This window comes from Brachionichthys hirsutus, chromosome 4, assembly GCF_040956055.1.
Source record: "Brachionichthys hirsutus isolate HB-005 chromosome 4, CSIRO-AGI_Bhir_v1, whole genome shotgun sequence".
Classification (NCBI taxonomy): Eukaryota; Metazoa; Chordata; class Actinopteri; order Lophiiformes; family Brachionichthyidae; genus Brachionichthys; species Brachionichthys hirsutus.
The window spans coordinates 15,293,264-15,312,831 of NC_090900.1; the positions used below are offsets into that span (position 1 = coordinate 15,293,264).

Below are 19,568 nucleotides of genomic sequence, written 5' to 3' on the forward strand. Positions count from 1 at the left end.
CAGATTTGGTTGTATTTAAATCTAAAGACTAGATGTAATTGCTGATCTATGCAGAAACGTATTGTGATATATATGTATGTATATATATATACAAACATGTATGTGTTGTATTTGTGTATGTGTGTGTTAAATTGGATTTAAAATCTACTGCTTTCATATTTCTGCTCCACTTTAATGTCACATGATTACACTTTGATTTAGGGCCATATGATCACTGATCAAATCAATGATCAATATCCAAACTGAACCATGCATGAAGGGCGGAGGCGTGTGTGGAATCTGGTCTGTTGCTATGGTAACAGCCCTCTCTGTTAATGACAAACACATGTGGACAGCAGAAAGTGAGTGCTGTGACATCAACCACACAGGAAACTGACACAGACTTTTCACATTAAAAGCATTGCACCGCCAGCTCACGGAGCCTGGAGCAGGATCAGAAGCACGTCGCAGACGTTGAGCTACAAACATTTTATATCGATTTTTGCTGAAAAAATAAGTGTTAGATTTTGAACAAATGAGTGATATTATTAATAACTTTACTTTAAAGCAAGACTTTTATGTGGAAAGTGCAGACAGGAAACAGTTCAGTCGGTTTGACTTAACTTGATGAGGTGAAAATCTGCTCCCAGTTTGAATTTTGTCCTTCAGAGGGAAAATTAGATGAGTTTGAGTTTGAGCAGAAAGAGAGTAAACAGAGCACGACTGACCCGTTAGATTCAGTCAGTCGTCTGGTTAGTGGGCAAGTTAGCTGGTTAACTAGGTTACTGATGGAAGCGTCTATTTGCAACAGGAAACGGTGAGAGTGAACCTTTCCTTTATTTGAATTGGGAGGCAGAGTGGTCTGTATTTCTACAGGAGAAGCTTGTCAAACTGATTAAAACAAAATAAAGTTTTAGTTTCATAAATATTATATTTAAACTTCTGACTCAGAAATATGAGCTTTGCTGAATGAAGTTGTGTGATAACAGTAGTGTGATAACAGTAGTGTGATAACAGTAGTGTGATAACAGTAGTGTTAACATTTCCCACCTGAGTGATGATTAAATCAGATCCAGGATCAGTTTTAATTCTGAGAGACAATTAAACTGCCCCATAATAAACTGTAGGGATGTGAGGAGTCCTCGCAACAACTCACTAATGTGTGTGTTAATCCCGTAATCCTCCTCGTTAGCCTCGATCAGCGTGACGAGCTGCAGCTCCACCTCCTGCCTCTTACTCCAAATTAGCTGGAGGTTTATGTGTTTGTTAAAACTGGATGAAACGTGAGCCTGAACATCACCATCCAGACGGGAGAGCAGAGTTCTTGCTAGTCCACCTTCTGAGCCAGGATCTGAGCATTAATAATAACACAACACTTCATATCATCACCATCGTTTACATTTAAATGCATGAATTTTATTGTGATTTTATTTTTGCACTGTAGACAGGAAGATGTTTAAATTCATTAAATACATTCTTATAGACGACAGAATGTGTTAAATTCAAAAGGGCTTCTCTGCCCATTCAGTGACTCCCCCTGCTGGTCACGGCGGGTATAACACCAGCTGTCTCTGATAGGCCTTCTGGCGGAGCTGTCCTCCAGCTGCACGACGAGGCCCACCATCAGCCTCCCGCCGTAAAGAGGAGGTGCAGAGAGGCGAGGGAGGAGAGGAGGAGGACAACAGGAGGCTGCAAAGAGAACCGTGGACCTGGAGACATTCCGCTGAGGAACACGAGAACACAGAGAGAACACAGAAGGTGAGCGCACTTTGCTGCTCTTCAGATTGATTATTGATCAAATTGGTTACTGATGTATTGTAGCAGGTGTTCCCATCTTGGATCCGCAACCGTAGGCGGGACTGGATCTGGATTACGGTCTGCAGGTGAGGTCCAGTCCTGCAGAGCTGACGTAAGGCAAGCTGTGATCAGAAAGACCAAGATCCCTGTTTGGACCAAAGAGCCCCAACCGGTTCAGCACCAGACTAATCCAGGACCCACTGAAACCCAGAATGACCAGAGGAGATCAACCTGGATCGCACGGACAAAGTCCAACTCTGAGGTCAGTTCGAGCTACACTCCGTCTGATACTGGTTCTAAAACACCAGCTGATCTGTGTTTGCTCTGATTCAGGTCAGGACCAGGACCAGGACCAGGTCCACAGAGAGGCGACGAAGTACTGCAGGTTTGGTCTCCGGTCACTCCAGAGAGGACAGATCCAGAAGGAGGAGGTTGGAGAGAATCCCGGGTCCAGAGACCTACATAGGAGAGGGGGAGGTTCTAAGAACCAGGACCAGGTCTGAGGGGATTACTAAAGAGAGGAGAAGGACCAAGATCCGCCCAGCTGTGTTCAGAGGGAGAGGTATGACTGGTTGGTCCATCCATCCATCCATCCATCCAACATCCGACTATCCATTACAATAACCAGAAGTGTCACTGATCAACAGAAACAGGCTGTCGTCATCTCTCTCTCTCTCTCTCTCTCTCTCTCTCTTTATATATATATATGTACAGGTCAGCTAAGGCTGTCGGTCGTTCCAGAGGAAGGACACATTGTCATTCATGGTAAGTCAGGACCAGGTCCAGCATAATTCTTCAACTGCAGTACTGGAGGGCCAGTGGCGCAATGGATAACGCGTCTGACTACGGATCAGGAGGTTCCGGGTTCGACTCCTGGCTGGCTTGACTCAGATTTCGTGGACTTCCTGTTTCAATCCGTTTATGAATGAAAAGCCAGCAAGAGTTTTGTGTGCTCATGTAATTAGTGATCTACTTTTAGGTTTTGACTTTTTGTAACTCTCAATTAGAGTAAACTAGATTATCTCTAGATTAGTTATTTATATTTTAGTGAATTTAAAACTCAGAAGCTTCACTCGGAGCCAATGAGAAGCGGGCGATGGAATGAACTGTTGCTGAGCATCCTCAGAGGAGAGCAGGAAGGAGGCAGCATTCACCGGGCCAGTGGCGCAATGGATAACGCGTCTGACTACGGATCAGAAGGTTCCAGGTTCGACTCCTGGCTGGCTCAGGTCGCTTTTGATAGACTTCCCGTTTGCATAATAGAATAGCACTTTATTGATTATCACACACGGTGATACAATGAAATTAAACGCAGTGTTTAGGATAATTATAGCATGTGAAGATGATTGCTTTAATTGTTATTCGGTGTCCGTATGGCCCATGGGAAGAAGCTGTGAGACAGTCTGGTGATGTGGGATTTGATTGACCTGTAGCGCCGTCCAGAGGGCGACAGGTCAAAGAGATGATGGGCGGGTCCCCGGTGGATGGCCTTGGGTCTGTTGAGGCAGCGATATTTTACGACGTCCTCCACGGAGGGCAGAGGACAGCCCATGATCTTTTGGGCCGTGTTGATGACCCTCTGCACCGACTTCCTACTTCCTGTTCTCCACAGTGGAGCCAGTGTACCGCACTGTTAACACGTCATTTGTTCTGTGTTCACATCAATGCAGATTTTATTCAAAGGCGTCTTATCAATTGTAAAGAAAAACATTCTCCTCCTCCTCCTCAAAATTTAATGTGAAGAGTAATTCCAGTGAAACTGTCTAAAGCCAACCAGGAGTCAATTCGGGAGGGGCTGCTCGGGAATGCATGGAGGGCCGGTGGCGCAATGGATAACGCGTCTGACTACGGATCAGGAGATTCCAGGTTCGACTCCTGGCTGGCTCGACTCACTTTTGATCATCTTGATAAGTCCCAGCCTCTTTCAATCATGATAATTCGTTTGTTCTATGTTTTCATATCATTACAAAATACATTCGAGGGCATTTTATCAAATCTAAAGGAAAACGTTCACTTCATCCAGCACCAGAGATGGGCGTGTCATCAATGTTATTCACTGGGCAGGCTCACTGGAGACAGATGTTTTATGAGGGAGGGGCTGCGGTGCTAAGGATGTGGGCCAGTGGCGCAATGGATAACGCGTCTGACTACGGATCAGAAGGTTCTAGGTCCGACTCCTGGCTGGCTCGCGTCAGTTTTAGAGGACATCCTTATTAAGACGTCTACACTGACTCACCAAAAAACTTTTATACTTTCTAGTTCACGAGGCCAGAGGGCTGATGGGAAAATCCCAGAAGTCATGTGACTCCTACGTCAAGGTAAATAAACACTGCACGCACTTCCTGTTGTGGACGACCAATCACAGCAGCTGTACTGGTGCCAGCCAGTCATGAGTCATCTGAGTGTTTGTGAATATGACCTGATGATGATGCCATAATACATGAAACGAAATATTGATTATAGATTATAGAAACTGTTTATTGTTAATGTCTGATAACCTCATTGTCTATTAAGAAAAATATATATTGTGTGTGTAGCTGGCCATGACATCTGACCGCAGCGTCACCATGACGACTCCAGCTGTTCTGAACACCAAGAACCCACAATACCAACAGAAGTTTAAACTGTGAGACACACAAACACACACTCACACACACACACACACACACACACACACATGCTCACTGGCCCTCCCTCAGCCAATAAAAATAAAGATGTCTGCTTTACTCATTTGAGAATAATTAATATAAACCTGTGTGTGTGTGTGTGTGTGTGTGTTTCAGGTGTGTCAGAGATGACCTTGTCCTAAGCAGGTTGTTGATTTCAGTGTTCAGCAGGTGATTTGAGCTGAAACCTCCTTGTAGGAAGTGGTACTTCAATGGTTCTGCAATGTAAAAGACTTCCCTCCTCCCTCTCTCATCAGGTGCACTCATCTGATTGGCTGCATGAGCTTTGGGATTAAGTCTCTTGTCTCATCCTCAAAGGTTAGTTTTAACAATTTAACAGACTACGGATTCTTCATCCTGATTGGCTGAAGGGAAACATTTCACTTTTGTTATTCTGGTGGTGTTTATTCTTTTATTGAGTAATGAAGTCACATGATGGAGACAACATGATGTTAATGAAAACCATAAACACGTCAAAATTTCCATCTAGCCAACACAGGTGTGTTCAACAATACGGCTCCACCCCCTTTCTGTTTGGCAGCTTGTCACCGGTTGGTTCTACCTGCTGAGGGAGGAAATAGGGCAGAGAAAACACCTGAGAGTGACATCACAGCAGAGCAAGCCAATCAGGAGTCTGAAGGATGGGGCTGCAGAGGACCTAACACCGCCCTTCGGTGAGTTGAGGTGACCTGATTGGCTAAGATGAAGAAACGTCTTGCAGCTGATTGGTTAAGTTCCAATTAGTGTTTAAAACTCATCAGAAGTCAGTCGGAGACAAAATAGTTGCTGCTGATAAAATTACGTTTTTAACTCCATTTCTTAATTTAATTTATGTTGTAAAGAATTTAAGAAGGCTTTAGTTCCATGTCCAAACATATTTTTTAGTTTGAGCGCATTCTTCAAAGCTGATTTACTTGCACAAACTACACTGACAAACTGCTATTCTGTACTGTATTGCCTTTTGATGCAGTACTCTTATTCTATACTGCCATCTACTGGCCTGGCATACTTACTACAGTGTTAAAGTTGCAGCCCTGCGTGTGAGTGGATCGTTTTGAAAATACCACCATGTGATAGAAGAACTTTTTGAAAACACAAAGAAAAAAACTCTTCAGCAAAAGTATTGTCGTGTTAATGGTCAGTCTAAACACACGGGCTACCATGCTAGCTTCATTAGCGCTAACAAAACACCTCAGGACACACACAGTCTGCCCCATATGGAAATCTATATGATGGCTGAGCAAGCAGATGTAGACATAGATCAAAGCTGACTCCTGCTCTCTTTTTCACTCCCTGGGGGTCCACTCTGTTACTATGGTGATGAGAAGCTGCCCAGTAACCATGTTCCCTTCACAATACTTCTGTCCCCCCCCATCCCCACAACTCTCATCTGTTTCAGTGTGAATCCCGCCCGCGCTCTTTCTCTCCATCCCGCTCTCTCCTCCTCCCTCCCTCCCGCTCTCTCTCTCTCTCTCTCTCTGACATCACACTGAGATCTGACACTCGTTTGCCCCGAAAGATCAGAGAGAAAAGGAACGACAGAAGAAAACAGACATCATCTTCTTCTTTTTGGACGCGTGTATTTTGAACTTTACTTATAGTACCACAGTAGTACTGTCAGTAGTTCTAGTAGTATTGTCAGGCGTACCATCAGTGGATGCAGTGTTTGTCAGCAGTACTTTTACCTCAGGTTTGAATTGAATCCAATCAGGATCCAGTGCGTTCTCAGGGATGCCTGGCTGTCGTCCCGTCGTCTGAGTTGAGTTGAGCCGAGTTACTGATCTTGAACTAATTTATTGATTGTTGATTAGACATCAATCCTGGTCTATCGTGTATTGTAGGGAGTGTTGGTGGACAGGGAGAACTTCCGGATGAGTCCGTTGGACGGCGGCAGTTGTTGGTTCAGTGTTGGATGCCTGTCTGTTTATATCTCCTGATTGCTGCCGGTCATCCAAGAGACGTGTTACCCAAACTATTAGTCATCCATCTTAACCAGGCTGGTCTGAGATCAGTCCGTTCTGGTCCAGTCAGGTAGAGTCTTGCCTGAGGATAGTCTGCCAGTCCCATCCAGTCAAACTCTGGTCCAGTCTGCTCTGCGGACACTCATGATGTTCTGGAAAAACACTGCCTGGTCTTGGGACGATGCCGCAGGTGATGATGATGGTGGTTATCTTCTAGCAGCAGACCTGAGAAAGACTCCGGATTCCACTCCGGATACCGACCTGAACAATATCGCCACCACATCCAAGCTGTCAAACAGCACCAGCACCAGCACCAGCACCGCTGGACTCAAAGACCTGACCAACCACAGCCTTCAGAAGCTCAAACCCACCAACATCAACTACGGTAGCTATGTCTCCACGCTGTACGCCAACGCGGACCAGCACCAAGCCATCCGAAACAGCGGCATGACCCAGCGACTGATGGTGAGTCACATGACACACGACACATATTCATATTCATAGCCAAGCGTCAGTAGGGGAAACATGATTTTAACCAGCTTTGTATGTGGCCAAATGAGCCAGGTTATCCGCACCCAGAGAACCCGAGTCGGGAATTCTAGGTCTTTGGTTGGGGACACAGGGGCCGCTCTCTTTGAACTTCTTAATCTTCTTTTGGGATTTGATGTAGGATCATTCTGTTTTTGCTTGGGTCTTGATTTAGGAGTTCCTTCGAGAGTGACTTGAGGTTCGTTTTTAGACCTGACTTCTGATTTTCTTGGTGTTGATTTGACGTGTGACTCAAGTTATTGACTTTTCACTGACTGGACTTGACTTGTGATTACTTGTTGGTGTGTAGACATTGACTTTTCCTCCTCGTTACTGATTCACTGCTCTTGATGGTAGTCGCTAACGCCGCTGTTTATCAGTGTCATGGAGGAAGAGAGGAAAAAGACATCTTCTCTTATCTAGCTAGTATGCTAACGTCAATGACATACCAACAATCAGAGATGGCTGGCAGCAGACACTCTGCAACTATGCACTTGCGTACTTTACAGTTTTTTTTTAAACTCTCATCAAAGATTCACATGTGATGAATTATAGATGGAGGCTGCAGCTGGTTTTCATACGCTGAAGTACATACTGTGTACTACTACTACTCACCGGTATCCCGGTTCGTATTTCTGGCATTGTGCATATTTTGTTAGCGGCTATCTTAGATTTCTTTCCACTGCCCTCCAGGATGAATAAAGTTCTGTCTTATTGAATTAAACTCCCGTCAGAGACAAATCAGGTTTATTTACGTCATTCACACATTTTATGAATTGATCAGAATTAATTTATGGACTAGAGTTCAATTAGGGCGTGTCCAGCTTCTTGTTGTTAGCAAAATAGAGGCGTCCGGATTAAACCATCTTGTCTTGAGTGAAATCTGAGGATGGTAGAATCTTTGTGATCACTGATGATGCAAATGTTTAAAAGTCCATTTTATGCAGGACTCGTCTCCCTGTGAGAACCCTGCACCCAATGGTCTCAGCCCATGGGTTGGTCAACCCAAGACCGACTCTGATTGGTTTTGAATAAACAAACATGGCAGCAAAGCTTTGTGATAACGGCTAACGGCTAATCTGGTTTACGCGAGACTGGAGTTAGTGTCAGATTGTGAATAACTGCATTTATGTGGTGTGTATGTGTGTAGGAAGTGTGTGTGTCTTATCGGCGGGATACATCCACTGTTTTTGTGGGTCTGTGTTTCCTGCTATTCTTTTCACTGTCGGTTCCCACACACACACACACACACACACACACACAAACACAAATCTGATTCTTACAAACGTGTTCATCACTGTTGAGGCACACTTTGGACCTGGTTGTAATTCTTTTTTAGCCTGGATTTGAATCACCGGATCTATTGGATTTATCGTCTTGACCCAGTATTTGTGAAGTCCAAATTCTCGACCTCTGGATGTGACTCAAATCTGGGACCTGGTTCTGTGTTAGATGCGGCCTGGGCTCGCGGTCCAGACAGGACTAGATTTTGATCCCGCGCTGTAAATCTGGACCTGGATAAGACCTCGTTCTCGTTCTTGGTTCTGGGTCAGTCGCGCTGGAGGACCCGAACCTGCCATCATGCACACAATCCACCGTCTGTGTCGAGTCTGCATTGAAGAGAACTTGCCACAGGTGTGTTTACCGGTTGATGGGCCAGTTGAACATTCACAGTCAGCGCTTTCTGTTCCTCATGAAGTCGGTAGAAAGTATCTCCAGAACAGTACCAATCTGGTCCACTAATACTACTACTAATATTACTACTTCTACTTCTGTATTACCCGTTACTAGCACTACTACTATTACTGCTAGTTCTACTACTACTACATATCTAAATAGCTATGCGTACTTTCATACAGGAACTTTTAGTTGTCTGCTGCAGGTCCAGAACCTTGTTCAGCAGTTTAACGGTCACTCAGGTCCAGAATCTGCTGAACTCTTGGATGTCAGTAGAGATCAGTGAAGTCCAGCAGAATCTTTCACTAGACTTAATTCGACAGCTCACCTGGCCCGATCCAGGCCCGTCTCCAAACATTCGTTACCATAGTAACTGCTTATCCTAAAAAACACCTATAGTACTAAATGTACAGTATGGAACCAATCTGAATTAAACCAAGACCGCTCTGATTGGCTAACCATTGTGATGTCACTGCAGGCTGTTTGTCATTTCCCAGGAAAAACATCAGTTTCCTGTGTGTGCGTGTGTGTGTGTGTGTGTGTGTGTGCGTGTGTGTGTGTGTTTGAACAGTCGTCTTCCATCTCCTCCGCGGCTACACAAACATTCAGCTGATCAAACACGCAGATTCTTTTGCGGTTAAATTCTTTGCGTTTCGTGCTGGATGGGAGCTTCATCAAACACAATCAATCAATCGATCGATCCAGTTTAAGTTTAGAGCTAATCATCTTAAATGAACAACAAATCAGATGGGTGTTAATTATGGGATGGATTGTAGCTCTGCGTCTCAGTTTACTGGACATGAATGCCGTTGATCTGCCTCAGAAATACAACATAGATCATTGATTGGATGAGCTTTGAATTGATCCTTGTGGAATCCAATTAGCCCTACTCGATTCGCTAGAAGTTCACTCTCCTGGCCTGATGATGTCACAGCATCTCACTTTGTGGAGATGTCATTGTGTACCTCGGTGTACAGACATGTCAGCTGACTCTGAGAAAGCGAAGCAGACTGCACTCGTTGGAGAAACGCAAACACTGAGCATCTCGGTCTCCTCAAGAGGTTTAATATCAGCCTGTCAGTCGTGACTCGGGGACATTTAACTTCCTTTGTGGAGACAAAAAAGTGAGGAGGGGGGGGTCGACCTTTCCTCACCGCTGTGGGTGTTTACAGAGTCATGGAAACAGCTCGGAGATGGACCTCCAGTCCGAACTGTGTCAACATGACTGAGGACCAGAGAGCGCCCCCCTCAGGATGTGAGCCGCATGATGAGACACGAGCAGACGGAGCATCATGGGAACAGAGTAGAAACAACAAGTTAGCTCATAATCTGCCTCCTTGCGAAAGGATTATTGGATTATTACATAGAAAAAATATATGATTCAAACATTTCAAATATAGCAGAACATTCCACTACTTCTGTCAACCTTAGACTTTGGTAAATCTATGTCAAGAACCAGAACTATTGGTCCACGCGAGTGAAGGTGAATTTCTTGTCTATTTGTAGAGTAGCCTTAAATTGGTGAATTTAAGAAGAGATGTTAAACAGAGGAAATCATCAGGGTTAAATTTCTATAACTTTGCCTGCAGGTGAACATTGTTCGAGGCCAAGATGGTTTTGGATTCACGATCTGTTCTGACTGTCCAGTCAGAGTCCAGGCTGTAGACTCAGGTGAGACACCTGCATGTGTACACACCTGTGATGTCACCGCAGAACAAACACTGTGATGGCACGGGAAGCCAGCGTCTTACGTCACTGGCGACGCCCTCCAGCAGTGTGTGACATCATCCTTCGGCCTGTTGTGTGTTTGTAGGTGGTCCGGCTCATCAGTCTGGTCTCCGTCAGGGAGACTCTGTCCTGCAGCTCAATGGACTTCCTGTAGAGACCTGGAAGTGTGCAGACCTCGCCCACACCATCAGGTAGTCTGACTCACTTCCTGTCTAGTTTCTAATACGAGCGTAGTAGTGTAGTATTATGTCGTTCATGTAGTTCATTAATTTTATTTTCACTTATAATTACTAAATAATCTCAGTTTATTTATTTTTTTAATGATCTTATATAACCGTGTGCGTGTGCGTGTGTGTGTGTGTGTGTGTGTGTGTGCAGGAGTTGTGCATCTCAGATTGCGTTGGTGGTGTGGAGAGGTTTACCTGAACTCAGGTCAGGATGTGAAGCTTTGCTCCGACCACCAGCGCAAAACACGGTGAGTCTGTAAAAGCCGGAGTGACACCTACTGGTCAGATCAGGAAGTGACAGCAGGTACTTCCTGTATTAGTTTCTTCTGCTGGGAGGAGACCCGCGGGTCGACCCACTGCTATTGGCTAGTCTTTACTCTCAGGTGACTCGTTTATCAAATGGAAGGCTGCGAGGTTAGCAGTCTAATGCTAAGCTATGTCTCCTCCCCCCCTGTTGTTCTCCTAGGCAACCAGCAGGAAACTACTGACTCAGCCTCCTCGCAGTAAACATGGCCGCAGACGAGGTCAGAGGTCGGGGGTCAGGTCAAGTTTTGGGGCTCTTGGTTCTCTATGGAGGGACGGGAAGGAGGAGGAGGAGGAGGAAGAGGATGAGGAAGAACAGGAGTACTCACCTCGCACCACCACACTCAAGGGCACCCGAGTGACATCATCACACGGAGACAATTACATCATCCTTTCGCCTGTCAATGCAGGAGGACAGGTGAGTCTGAGGGGGTGCACCAGAACGACAACCTTTTAGCTTAGCTAGAACCTTTTAGCTGAATCAGAACTCACCATCTGAACCAGAACCTTTTACCTGGATCAGAACTCCTGAGCTTAACGTAGAACGACTTCCCTGAGGGAGACGCTTTAGGCCCTAAATGAGGAGCCTGTTTCTTTTGTTCTGATCAGCTTGATCATCTGTTCTTCTTCTGTTCCGTTTCAGCTGCTGCAGCCGGTTTATCACGACAGGAACGGAACCATCGGTATGACCGCCACACTGAATATTGAGAAACATCCGTCCGTTCATTTTCTTATCCGCCTTGCGGGTCAGGGGTGTTGCTGGGCCCTATCCCAGCTGACCACGGGCTAGAGGCGAGGTACACCCCGGATGCGTCGCCAGCACATCGCTCATAAACGAATATTGTTTGTTCTGTTGGTCATCAGGGCGCCTGTACCAGACTCAGCCGAGCAGAGGTCATAATCTCCTTCAGGACCCTCGACCCGGATCCCCACCTCTCCCATTCCCTGGCCGTACCGCCACCTTGCCCCCACGTACCTCAACCTCCTCTTCATCAACCCCACCCAGTAACTATGGCAACTACCAGAACTGCACCATCGTCCAATCGCATCTGCCCTGCTCCTCCTTCGGAACCTATGTCAGCCTGGCGCCCAAAACCCTCATCTTTCCCATCTTTGTTCAGGTCAGCATCTTGAACCCTTAACCTAACCCAAAATTGATCAAGATCATTAAGCCTTAAACCCAAACTGGAACGCGATGCAGAACCAGAACATTGGTAAGAGGCTGTACAACTATAAACCAGAACCAAACCAGAACCTCATCTTAATCCAGGTCAGAACCTAGAACCCTGATCAATCAACAGTCCAATGTCATAGAAATGAACCCAGAACCTGAGGAACATTTCATATGATATTTTCCATTGACAAAACTGACCTAGAACCCAAAGCAAACTGTTACTACTGGAGACTTGATCCAAAATGTTAAAACAGATCAGCATCAAATTGGTCAGGTCAGGACTCAAGAGGTGCCGCTTAGAACCTGAGAAGGTAGATCCTGATTATCGGTGCATTCAGGGTCAATTCTGGAACCGGAACCCAGATTGTTCTCATTTTGTTATTTACATGCTGTTTATTTGCACATCGTTTATGGATTGATGTCCTCTTCCTTTAAACAGCCTCTGGACCTGTGCAGTGCAGACAGAACCCTGCTGATGGCAGAGGAAATGGTTCTACACCAGCCTGATCTACTGCCTGCTAAGGTGCATTTATACCAGCAGTAATAACACAAGCAGTTCCTGCACCTTCTGCACACGTAGCAGTACTGCAGTTCTCCTGTACCACAGTATTAGTACTGCAGACAAAATACAACGAGCCTCTGTTTTTCTGCCTGCTGATTATTGATCGATTCTACACCAGAGTGCTTGATCAGAACCTGATCCTGAAGGACACAACGACCTCTGACAGCAGAACCGGGATCAGTTACATACTAATTGATCCTCCTGATGACACACACACACACACACACACACACACACGCAGACGCTGTTTCTGGGAATCTGCTGCTTTTTCATGTTTTTCAGCGAAACTGAACGAAGAAGATGAAACATCGACATGTGATGACATCACATGTCGATGTTTCATCTTCTCCGGTTAGGATGTGATGTCACTCTGGTGACTCTGGTGACATCACATCCTAACCGGAGACTGTTTCTGTATGAACAGGTGACGGTCTTGATCTACAGTGACCTGCTGCTCTTCACCAGGGAGGATGACGCCGGACGCTGCCATGTCCTACAGAGCCCCCTGTACCTGAACGCCCTCCAGCTAAGAGAGGGTAAACATGACCCCCCCAACAAACCCTCACTGGACCAAAATACTGTGTGTAGTGTGTGTGAAGTATCAGTGGGTGTGTTGTGTGTTTAGCGGCATCAGAGCCCCTCCTCCTCCACCTCCTCCAGTGCTGCCAGTCCGGATGGCGTTGTCTCTTTAGTCTGGAGGCGTTCACCGTCGAGCAGAAGGTCCGGGTCAGTCTCTGTCTCCATGACAACATCCATCTACATCTGGTTGCCACAGAGACCAGACATGTCCACCAGGTGAGTCAGACACCGGAGTTGTCTTTTTCAAAATCAAAATGCTTCGTGGTCCAGGTAGAAACCTCCACCCGTGTGGGAGGGGACTAAAACACAGAGCATGACATCATCATGTTCTCTTCTTCTTCCTCCCTCCTCCTCAGCTCTCAGACATCCCCCCAGACTTTGGCCTTCTCTCCCTCCGTGAGGCAGACCTCCTTTATTGTCCGTCCTCTCCATTCTCCTCCTCTGGTCTTCCCCAACTCAGTCCCTCCTCTCCTTACTCATCCTTCTGCGACCCCCCCAGACCTCCCTCCCCCTCTCCATTCAACCGAAGCTCTCCCTCCTCGTCCACCACTCCTCCTCCGCCCTTCTCATCTGTCTCTCCATACATCTCCTCCTCCTCACCTCCTACTGGAAACGTCCCCATTCCATCTCAGCTTCTTCCCCCGCCTCCTGCCTTGTCCTCCACCACCCAGAAGAGCCCCGTCTGGAAGGAGCGAGGAAGTGCAGAGGAGGATGAGGAGGAGAGGAAGAAGAGGAGGCGGGATGAGATGGTGGAGGAGCGTCAGCAGGGGGAGGGGGAGAGTGCCTCAGAAACATCTGAGAATGTGGGAGGAGTCGGAGGGCGGGGCCTACAGATCAGTCCTCATCACTTCAACATGATGGAGGAGGAAGAGGAGGAGAGTGATGAGGAAGGAGGACGTTCTGAGGAGCTGACCTCCACCTACAGAGCTGAGGGTCAGTCGAGCTCCTCTGCAGCTCAGACATGAATCGGTTTCATGTAGAACGCGACCTTTGAGCTGATCCGGCTCCGTTTGTGGTTCAGGTCTCCGCCGCTCCCTCTCTGAGGGTTCTCTGCTGCAACAACCTCGATCGCCCCGCTTCCTCTCTGACAGCACCATCCATCGCCTTACTTGTCCCGCTAGCTCTGACCGCGTCCCCACCCCCCGCCGCCCATCCATCCACACCCTGAAGAAACAGCTGACCAGAGAGGGGGGGTCTCTCCACCACATGCTGCTGCTCCTCAACGGAGCAAAGGTAGAACCCGGAACAATCACAATGGAAACCAGAACACGAGACCAGAGCAGACCAGTAGAGCCCAGAAAAGTCCAGGACAGACCAGTAGAGACCAGACTAGACAGGGATCAACCAGAAAAGACCAGGACAGACCAGTAGAGACCAGAAAAGACCAGGACAGACCAGTAGAGACTAGAAAAGACCAGACTAGACAAGAATTGGCGAGTAAAAACAAGACTAGACCAGTAAAGACCAGAAAAAAACAGACTAGACCCAGACTGGCCAGTCGAGAACAGAAAAGAGCAGGCCAGACCAGACTAGACCAGTAGAGACCAGACTAGACCGGGACGTAACAATAGAGACCAGAAAAGACCAGACGAGACAAGAACTGGCTAGTTAAAACCAGACTAGACCAGTAGAGACCAGAAAAGAGTAGGCCAGACCAGACTAGACCAGTAGAGACCAGAAAAAAACAGACGAGACCAGGACTGGCCAGTAGAGAACAGAAAAGAGCGGCATAGATCAGTAAATTAGTCTGACATTCAGCTCTTTGGTGGTTTCAGGATGGAGACTTCAGAAACCTTGAACTCAGGAAGAAGACCAAGACTCTGTAAGAACACATGCAGTATAAACACACACAACTGAGTTTGTACAAATAATAATAATGATTACATCTATTTTCTACCTCACACACATTTCCATATTAAAACTGTCTGGCTCATCATCCTCTTCAGAGCCGCCGATGTTCGAAGCCGCCTCCCATTTCTACGACGACGGAAGAACAGTACCAGCGTCCATGGAAACAGTCTTGAGAAAGCTCTGAGAAACAACAGGTAGGGACATTTGTTCATCCACCTCCTGAGTCCAAACAAGGACTAAACCAGTTAAACTGGTTTAAGCCAGTTTCAGAACTGTCCGACCGGTTCAATGGTTCCAGCTGATTCACACTGGTTCCATCCAGTTCCAACTGGTTCCTATGCTAGCTCTAGTGTGTTGTTTGTTTTTCAGACCATCCACAAAGGAGGTGCTGAGGTGGGCGGAGAGTCTGGAGGTTCTGCTGACCAATAATTGTGAGGAAACAACACTTCCTGTCTCAGTTACAGGACATGATATTAGTCCGTCTCTATTGACTGTGCAATCTCTTTCCTCCATTCTCATTGGTCAGACGGCCTGGCGGTGTTCCGTCACTTCCTGAGATCGGAGTTCAGCGAGGAGAACCTGGACTTCTGGTTGGCTGTTGAGACATTCAAGAGAACATGCCCCCTTAGCAAGATGGCCACCAAAGCTGCAAAAATCTACGAAGAGTTTATCTCTGCCAGCGCAGCGAGACAGGTACCCCATCTATCTGTCTGTCTTCTGGTTGGTCAGATGACTCGTCATATGACACTGCTGCTCTGTCTCCAGGTCAACGTGGACTCATCGGTCAGAGAAACAACCAATCAGAGCCTGCATTTTGACATTAACCCTGCCTCCTTCCAACTGGCTCAGGATCAGATTTTTAGCCTGATGGAGACCGACAGTTACCCGCGTTTTCTCAAGTCTCGTCTCTATGCCCAGCTGGCCAATCAGGGCACACAGACCATGGCCGAGTCAGCTGGATCAGGCTGAGCCTCTGATTGGCTGCTCACCGGCTCCAGTGGCACTGTAGACAAGAGGCAACCAATGAAATGGAAGAGCTCCAGCTGCATTGTGGGACATATATTCAACAGGATATCGCTGCTCCTCAGATTTAAATGTTTTGATTTTTAATTTGTGTCTAACAACAACTGCTTTAGTTTGTTAGAAACACTGAGTATCTTCAGTTTAGTTTTAGTGGTCACTTTTTAATCGCACTGGATCAAATGTTTGATTGAGTTTTATCCACAAACCTGAGTCAAATTGCTTCTTTGACTTTTGCCATCATTTATTGTCCGTGTCAGAAGCTTCGTGTGGAGCAGACTTTAGACTAGTCCTGGTTCACGTCTTCAAATCGAAGCGTTTCCAGTTGGCACGGTTCATGTCAACAGTTAATGCTTCAGCTAGCTCCACCCTCCGGACTGAAGAAGACGTATTTTATGTTATCGCTCCAAGCGATGATAATGATAGCTTAAATGAGCTATCGTTAGTGAAGAGTGTTCAAACCTGTATAACAAAAGCACCTGCTTGTTGAACTCATATTTGAAAACTTCGCAGGACGTCCTGAGTCGAGCCAGCCAGGAGTCGAACCTGGAATCTTCTGATCCGTAGTCAGACGCGTTATCCATTGCGCCACTGGCCCGGTGATTCCTTTGACCTTCCTGCTCAGCAACAGTTCATTCCATCGCCTGCTTCTCATTGGCTCCGAGTGACGATTCTAAAATATAAATAACTTTTAGATTTTATGTTCCACTGTACAAAGACCAGTGATTCTGTGCAATTAGCACGGAGCTGCTCTCATGTCTGAAGATCGGTTATATCTGTGTCACAATTAAGTCTGTAACGTGGAGATGCCAGGACACGAGGACAGTTTGTCTCTGACTGTCCCCTGTCGAGCGACCCAACAGTCTTGTAGTCTATGTGTCCTCCGAAGGGACGAGGCTGTTGTGATTTAAATAGATTACTAAAATGTGTGGTGGAGGTTTTGCTCTCCTGTGTGATGAACAAACAAAGTCCGATGGAAATAAAATGTGTTGAACCATTTCCATGTTTGAAACACGATGATAATGAAACGAGCCAGCCAGGAGTCGAACCTGGAGTCTTCTGATCCGTAGCCAGACGCGTTATCCATTGCGCCACTGGCCCACGGGGGTAGCAAAGTAGCCCCTCCCTCATAAAACATCTGTCTCCATCTCTTCATCCACCTCTGGTGCTGGATGAAGTGAATATTTTTCTTTAGATTTGATAAAATGCCTTCGAATGTATTTTGTAATGATATGAAAACATAGAAGAAATGAATTTTCATGATTGAATGAGGCTGGGACTTATCAAGATGATCAAAAGTGGAACAAGCCAGCCAGGAGTCGAACTGACCTGTTGCTCATTTAACATGGTAAATATTCCATGCTCCATCGGTACGGTAACCGATGCGATAGGTAGACCGACCTGGAGCTGCGCATTTCTCATTCCTCAGTCTTAACGGCGAATAACTCTTTAATAATTGTATTGAAACAGCAAGCCCACTAAAACGAATTCGAGCCAGCCAGGAGTCGAACCTGGAATCTTCTGATCCGTAGTCAGACGCGTTATCCATTGCGCCACTGGCCCGGTGACTACCCCGTCCTTCCTGCTCTCCTCTGAGGATGCTCAGCAACAGTTCATTCCATCGCCTGCTTCTCTGCTTCTGAGTGTTTTTTCAATGAACGATAAACGTGATGACAGTTTAGACGGGATCGTCATTCAACATTATTATCGTTCTCTGCCTCCGACGGACGAAAGATTGATTCCTTGAAAACCGTTGTTTCATGCCGGATGATTTAAAACGTGGAACCGGGTGAAGACGATAAGTACAGAATTACGTGAGACGAACTCGTAGTTTTGTAGTATTTTATCGTAATTTTTGCCTTCCCAACCTTCCTTCCTTCCTTTTGAAATATTTTAATTATATTGCGTTTTGCTTTGTTTTCTTAATAACATAGGCAGAAACTCCCTTAATAAATACGGACCGGATTTTAACTCGGGGGGGGGGGAGAAATTAAGGTGCGGACCAAATGAGCCGCGGTCAGTTCGGGATGTGTGTTTGTTAGTTTTATTAACACGAACAGAGTAACGGCGTTACAGTTGGAACGCGGCGTTTCTGTTCTTAGACATTTTAAATCTAAACCGGAACTGACGGTAAATAACGATGGACAGCAAGAGAGGTTGTCCGGCCGCACTGCCTGCTGGGTAATATGCTAACGACAGCTATACGCTCATTGGCGCTTGACGGCGTGTCGACGTCGAATGTGAAGACACGGTGAAGAAAGATAAAAGCAAACGCTTTACGGAAAGAAGAAACCGGAGCGACTCCAGGTCCGGAACTCTGAGCGTTTGTGTTTGACGCTAAGCTAATGTTAGCGTTAGCGTCACGTGACGCAGTGGCGCAGCGCTGCGCTGTCCTTCATGCGTCCAGTCCAATAACAACAGAGTTTAGTTTGTGTTATCGATGACGACTTCCGATCGAAACTCCTCGTTTTCAAGTTTTCTTTCTGACTTTATCAGATTAAACCTTAAATTAAACACAACATCACTTGGCGTGTTCACAGCGAGAGTCAAAGTGATCCATCGCTCGTTATCTATCAGGTTTATTGATGAAGTCTAAGATTGATCATTGTTTTACCTACTAGGTTTGGGAAAAGGCTTCTGAGGAATCTGATTACATTTGTCATGGACAAAGGCCACACTAAAGCGTGTGTGTGTGTGTGTGTGTGTGTGTGTGTCTCTTTCTCTCTCTCTCTCTCTCTCTCTAGACATGTCGATCTCTCTGTCAGCAGAGAGAGACAGACTCCAGCGACAGGTCGAGGAGCTGGAACATAGTCTGTCCTTGACACACAATGATCTGGAGCAGCTGGGGAGTGAGACAGGTACCCGTCTGTCTGTCTGTCTGTCTGTCTGACTGTCTAGCCTCTCATCCCGTGTCTTTCTGCTCAGAGGATGAATCGGACGACGCCGACACGGATGAGGAGGTGAGGCAGCAACGCACACAGGAACACATGTCGCACGTCGGTTACCATGGCAACACGCCTGGCTGGGCCTCGTCAGACACACACACACGCATCCTGATGATTATTATTGGTGGCAGTTTGTCAGTTTTTAGAATCCCGTGTACGTTCAGTCTGCAGTTGGTCTGTTGGCTCAGAGAGAGAAGATCCAGAAGGAGATCCAGAACCTGGAGAATGTTCTGGGACCCTGCAGCCCCATCTCTGTCTCAGGTATGTCTGTCAGTCCGTCTGTCTGTCTGTACCTGTCTCTTGGTTTATATTTAAACGTGTGTTCTGCTCTTGTTTTCAGACGATGACGACGGCAGCGGCAGCAGCGACGTCAGTGACCCCCGCCGGGCCGCCGGCATCGTTTCCAGCTGGGTTCTGGTTCTGACCCACCCGCGTCTGTTGTCTTTATTAGAGCGAGCTGGGTCTGTCTCAGTCGGTGGAGTCCTGTCTTCAGATGAACCTCGTCTACCAGCAGGTCATTCAGGAGACGCTGGAGCAGCTGGAGACGCTGCTGGGACAGAATCACAAGCAG

The 19,568-nt window shown here is 46.6% G+C and overlaps 2 protein-coding genes and 7 non-coding genes across 9 annotated transcripts in view; 6 read left to right on the top strand and 3 right to left on the bottom strand.

Annotated features, from left to right (window-relative positions):
- The first annotated feature begins 767 nt into the window (after positions 1–767).
- Positions 768–16,001, top strand: LOC137917980 (regulator of G-protein signaling 3-like). Its single transcript, XM_068760722.1, is given in 27 exon segments — positions 768–796; positions 1,558–1,746; positions 1,837–2,038; positions 2,110–2,338; positions 2,491–2,541; positions 4,036–4,094; positions 4,314–4,402; positions 4,560–4,613; positions 4,700–4,760; positions 4,984–5,116; positions 6,624–6,868; positions 10,198–10,279; positions 10,422–10,527; positions 10,715–10,811; positions 11,030–11,284; positions 11,510–11,549; positions 11,731–11,987; positions 12,480–12,563; positions 13,027–13,138; positions 13,228–13,397; positions 13,538–14,114; positions 14,203–14,414; positions 14,957–15,003; positions 15,128–15,226; positions 15,402–15,463; positions 15,559–15,725; positions 15,798–16,001. Coding segments are annotated over 27 exon segments (3,912 nt in total).
- trnar-acg (transfer RNA arginine (anticodon ACG)) lies at positions 2,589–2,661 on the top strand. The gene has a single exon. It is a non-coding gene; the product is annotated as a tRNA-Arg (tRNA).
- Positions 2,932–3,004, top strand: trnar-acg (transfer RNA arginine (anticodon ACG)). The gene has a single exon. It is a non-coding gene; the product is annotated as a tRNA-Arg (tRNA).
- On the top strand, positions 3,591–3,663 carry trnar-acg (transfer RNA arginine (anticodon ACG)). Its single transcript has one exon. It is a non-coding gene; the product is annotated as a tRNA-Arg (tRNA).
- trnar-acg (transfer RNA arginine (anticodon ACG)) lies at positions 3,893–3,965 on the top strand. The gene has a single exon. It is a non-coding gene; the product is annotated as a tRNA-Arg (tRNA).
- Positions 16,002–16,577: 576 nt separating the features above from the next.
- Positions 16,578–16,650, bottom strand: trnar-acg (transfer RNA arginine (anticodon ACG)). The gene has a single exon. It is a non-coding gene; the product is annotated as a tRNA-Arg (tRNA).
- Positions 16,651–17,080: 430 nt separating this feature from the next.
- Positions 17,081–17,153, bottom strand: trnar-acg (transfer RNA arginine (anticodon ACG)). The gene has a single exon. It is a non-coding gene; the product is annotated as a tRNA-Arg (tRNA).
- A 389-nt stretch (positions 17,154–17,542) lies between these two features.
- On the bottom strand, positions 17,543–17,615 carry trnar-acg (transfer RNA arginine (anticodon ACG)). The gene has a single exon. It is a non-coding gene; the product is annotated as a tRNA-Arg (tRNA).
- Positions 17,616–18,266: 651 nt separating this feature from the next.
- Positions 18,267–19,568, top strand: part of snapc4 (small nuclear RNA activating complex, polypeptide 4) — a 7,956-nt gene continuing 6,654 nt past the window's right edge. The window contains exons 1-6 of the mRNA XM_068760944.1: positions 18,267–18,359; positions 18,797–18,910; positions 18,978–19,012; positions 19,162–19,258; positions 19,338–19,366; positions 19,449–19,568. The exon at positions 19,449–19,568 is cut by the window's right edge and continues 3 nt beyond it. Coding sequence (XP_068617045.1) covers positions 18,799–18,910; positions 18,978–19,012; positions 19,162–19,258; positions 19,338–19,366; positions 19,449–19,568 — 393 coding nt within the window. The 5' untranslated portion in view covers positions 18,267–18,359; positions 18,797–18,798. The remainder of the gene's footprint in view (positions 18,360–18,796; positions 18,911–18,977; positions 19,013–19,161; positions 19,259–19,337; positions 19,367–19,448) is intronic.